At 35.3% G+C, this 3,804-nt stretch overlaps 1 protein-coding gene across 1 annotated transcript; it reads left to right on the top strand.

The window, feature by feature from the left end:
- Positions 1-539: 539 nt before the first annotated feature.
- LOC148947087 (uncharacterized) lies at positions 540-2,648 on the top strand. Its single transcript, XM_089096509.1, has 2 exons — positions 540-1,593; positions 2,572-2,648. The coding sequence occupies exons 1-2, from the start codon at positions 540-542 to the stop codon at positions 2,646-2,648; spliced, it is 1,131 nt and encodes a 376-aa protein (XP_088952635.1).
- The last annotated feature ends 1,156 nt before the right edge of the window (positions 2,649-3,804 follow it).

The raw sequence follows: 3,804 nt of genomic DNA, 5'->3' as shown, positions 1-3,804 counted from the left end.
TTATCTCGCAATAACAAGGTAAGTCATATTGTTGTATCATGTAGCATTTTATTAAGGTTTAAGTACTGATATTCTGATTTTTAGTCGTTAATAATAACCATGCGGTTGGGGTAATGGTGGTCACTGCGCTAGGTGTAATGACAATCATGACCGGCATTACCCCATTAGTACTCATTTTTTTTCTATGTTTCAGATGCCCAAAAAATACATAAGGAAAACAGATAAAGCTGCATGGACTGCAGAGGACTTAAAGAATGCAAAGACAGCCATTTCTAGAAGATTATCGATTCGAAAGGCTGCTGATCAATTCAAAATACCATTCAGCACGTTGCAAGAAGGAACGAAGATTGGGATTGATTCTGATCCAAGCTTAGGCAGGAAGTGTGTCATCCCTCCTGTTCACGAAGCAGCTCTAGCTGACCATGTAAAAACTTTATCAAAGATTTTTTTACGGCATCCCTGCACTGAAGTTAAGAAAAATTGCATTTGAATATGCAGAAAGAAACCTATTAAGCCATAGATTTGATAAAGAAACAAAAATGGCTGGCTTGGATTGGATGTACGGATTCATGGACAGAAACCAAATTAGTGTGCGCAAACCTGAAGCCACAAGCATCCGAATACCCATTGGGTTTAACAAAGACGAAGTAAATAGTTTTTTCCAAAATTTAGAACAGACTATGGATAAATACAAGTTTAAAGATACCAATTATTGGAACATAGATGAAACAGGGATCACCACTGTGCAGGACCCTGGTCTAATACTGGCAGAACGGGGCCAAAAGCGTGTGGGTTCTATAACAAGTTGGGAAAGGGGAAAAAACATTACAGTTGTGTGTGCAATGAGTTCGGGAGCGCTTTATGCTCAACCAATGTTCATATTTCCTCGAGCTCGTATGTCGCCACACTTAGAAAAAAATGGGCCACCTGGATCAGTTTACTCATGCTCTAAGACAGGCTGGATCAATGAAGAACTGTTCGTTGTTTGGTTAAAACACTTTGCTCAGTTTACTCATGCTAGTAATGACAACAAAATGCTTCTTATTCTGGACAACCATTCCACTCATTGCTCATCTGAAGCATATGATATTTGTAAGGAGAAAGGGATTGTTATGGTGTCACTACCGCCCCATACATCACATAGACTTCAGCCTCTGGATGTAGTATTTTACTCGCCTTTGAAGACTGCTTACAAAAAGGGATGTGATTTGTTCATGAAATCCAGGAATTTAGTAAAAATAACCCCTTACGATGTAGCAGAGATATTCAATAAGGCATATTCACCAGTTGCTACGATTGCAAAAGCAACAAGTGGGTTCAAAAACACAGGGATCCATCCTCTTAATCCAGGTGTTTTCACAGATGAGGATTTTTTGGTAGAGGACATCCTCCAGAAGAATCAAGACTTAACGCCTGTTTGTGTGGACGTTTCCTTGAAAGCTACTGCAAATGAAGACATCGTAAAAGTAGGCCGATACGAGGTCACGACTAAACAAAACTTAGAATCCTCTGTCCTACGTGATGAAGTTCATATTCAGCCTAACACACAAATTAATGTGTCTATACAAGAGATTTCTCCTCTACCTGGATGCAGTAATTGGGCTGATAAGCCAAGAAAAGGAGCGATACAAAAGCAACATTCTCATATCTTGACTTCAACACCGATGAAAATCCTGCTTCAAGAAAAAAACGAAAGCGAGAAGAAAAAGAAACCAAAATCAAGTAAAAACTAAAAAGGAAAGAAGAAAAGAACCAAAGAACTAAGCGAGTAAAAAAAGAATTTAGTGGAGAAAACAAACAGCCTGCTGTTCCTGAAAGAAAAACACAAAAAGTGGAGCAAAAGAAAACGATCAGGAAACTTTTTGAATGTGACTCCGACACTTCAATTGATGAGAAAAACATTTGTGAAGACGAATCAGAAAGTGAGCTATGTTTGACAGAGATCGGCGAAGAAACCTGTTTCTATTGCGAAGACACCGGGAAAGATGGAGAAATGTGGTATCGGTGCACTTCTTGTGCATTATGGGCACATCAAGAATGTTTCGGATGGGACACTCCTGACGGCTATTTATTTGACATGTGCACAAGAAAGTAAAATTGACTTAAAGTTTTGCAAGCTCATAAGTTATATGAATTTTTTCTTTTTGGGACTTTAATTATTGAAGCCGTTTTTTGATTTGTAAAGATGTTTTTTTTTTTTTTTTTCAAAAAATTTATTTCTAATTATTCCCATAATTTAAATTAAATTTTTTTAAATTACTATAAAATGAAATTTTTAAAAAAATAACTATTATTATTTAAATTTAACGTGTTTATTTCATTAAAATTTACCACATTTTTTTTATTTACAGCCCTTTAGTAGAACATGACCTTACCAACTGCCATTACCCCTAGTATAGAAGGTAATACCGGTCAAAGCTGGTTTGGCAAAACAATGCTTAATGCCTATTTATAATTTTGATTAAGGCTCAATTCAAGTATTCAATGGGTAAAATATACTATGCTAGAGATTTAACGTGTTTAGGTTTGAATTATATCTTTCTTTTAATTTTTATTCTCATTTTGCCTTAGGTGACCGCCATTACCCCAGTCTCCCCTACCTAACTCAACTCTTAAAACTACGGAAAAAGAAACACAGGGCATTGTGATTTTGAACAGTTGAGTCAAAACTATGATTTCACTTAGTCTAGTCAATTGTATCGATATAATTTTATGTCTAATCTAAGGGCACACAAGAAACGAGTATAGAGATATTTAACACTAGAAAGGTTCTTAGATACACGGCATTTGATTTAAACAATTGAAGATAGGGAACGAGGTGGGGATTCTTGCTAACGTTAACGAGAAAATATACTACAGATCCCTCCCAGAAAGGACAGTAAGGGTTATTTCCAAAGCCCAAGTGACAGAAAAGACGTTTTCCTCGAGAGAGAGAAAAAAAAAAAAAAAGAAAAAAAAAAATTCACTGGCAGGGTTTATCTGCAATGAGAGTTTCTTTTTCTAATAAAACATTCGTTTTGGCTAAAGTCCAGATTTTATCTGACTTTTGACTTGAACGTAGCTTCTTACAGAAATGACTGTGCGCTTTTTAGCCGATCAGCTTTCATTTTATCGTGCTGAATAATGAATGTAGGCTTCCCGGAAAATGACTGCACAGTTGGTTTTCAATCAGGGTAACTGAATTACTCTAATCAATAATTTCGATATAGGCTATATATATTAATTAAAAAAACTTTTTCCACAAAATAAGTTTTTCAAAGAAAAGTAAAGAACTCCATTAAACAAAAAATGAGCAAAATAAAATCAAATAATCTACCAAGCGTGAAACTACCGCAAATCAGCATCGATAAATAAATGAAACAACGAACAGAAATGACAATAAATAACCGAGTCAAACTCAAAACGAGCAGAAATTAACATAAGTTAGGCTCAAAACCTCTATACTTTCCCAAGGCCAGAACATAATTTGCACTTTACTGAAAAAATATAAATGTTTTTATTTTTATAACTTTAATAAATCAAATAATATTAAGATTTTGATTACTAAATATCAGTATATGTATATTAACCGACAATGCACATTCAGTTGTATTTTTTTCATTAAAGTGCCCTGCTCTAAAGGAAAAAAAAAATTATATTGTGCCAACATCATTCTTTTATGACCCCAGGGCATAACTTAAAACCCTTGCCCTGAGGGTTGTGGGGGAGTGTCCTCTTCAAAAACATATTTTCTATCTGGAAATCAACTACGCTGAACAAAATGGCTATCTCCAAATTTTGATTGGATGTGTTTGGGGGAATGAT

The sequence above is a fragment of the Artemia sp. Qi Xiang Cuo genome, chromosome 11 (assembly GCF_049724085.1).
Source record: "Artemia sp. Qi Xiang Cuo chromosome 11, ASM4972408v1, whole genome shotgun sequence".
Taxonomy (NCBI): domain Eukaryota; kingdom Metazoa; phylum Arthropoda; class Branchiopoda; order Anostraca; family Artemiidae; genus Artemia; species Artemia sp. Qi Xiang Cuo.
The sequence above is the reverse complement of the archived record's forward strand: the minus strand, read 5'-3'. Positions and strand labels throughout refer to the sequence as shown.

Coding starts and splice junctions, on each gene's coding strand:
- LOC148947087 (XM_089096509.1), top strand. CDS start 540: ATGGCTGGCTTGGATTGGATGTACGGATTCATGGACAGAAACCAAATT. Junction 1,594..2,571: donor TTCTCCTCTACCTGGATGCA/GTAATTGGGCTG, acceptor ATTTTGCCTTAG/GTGACCGCCATTACCCCAGT.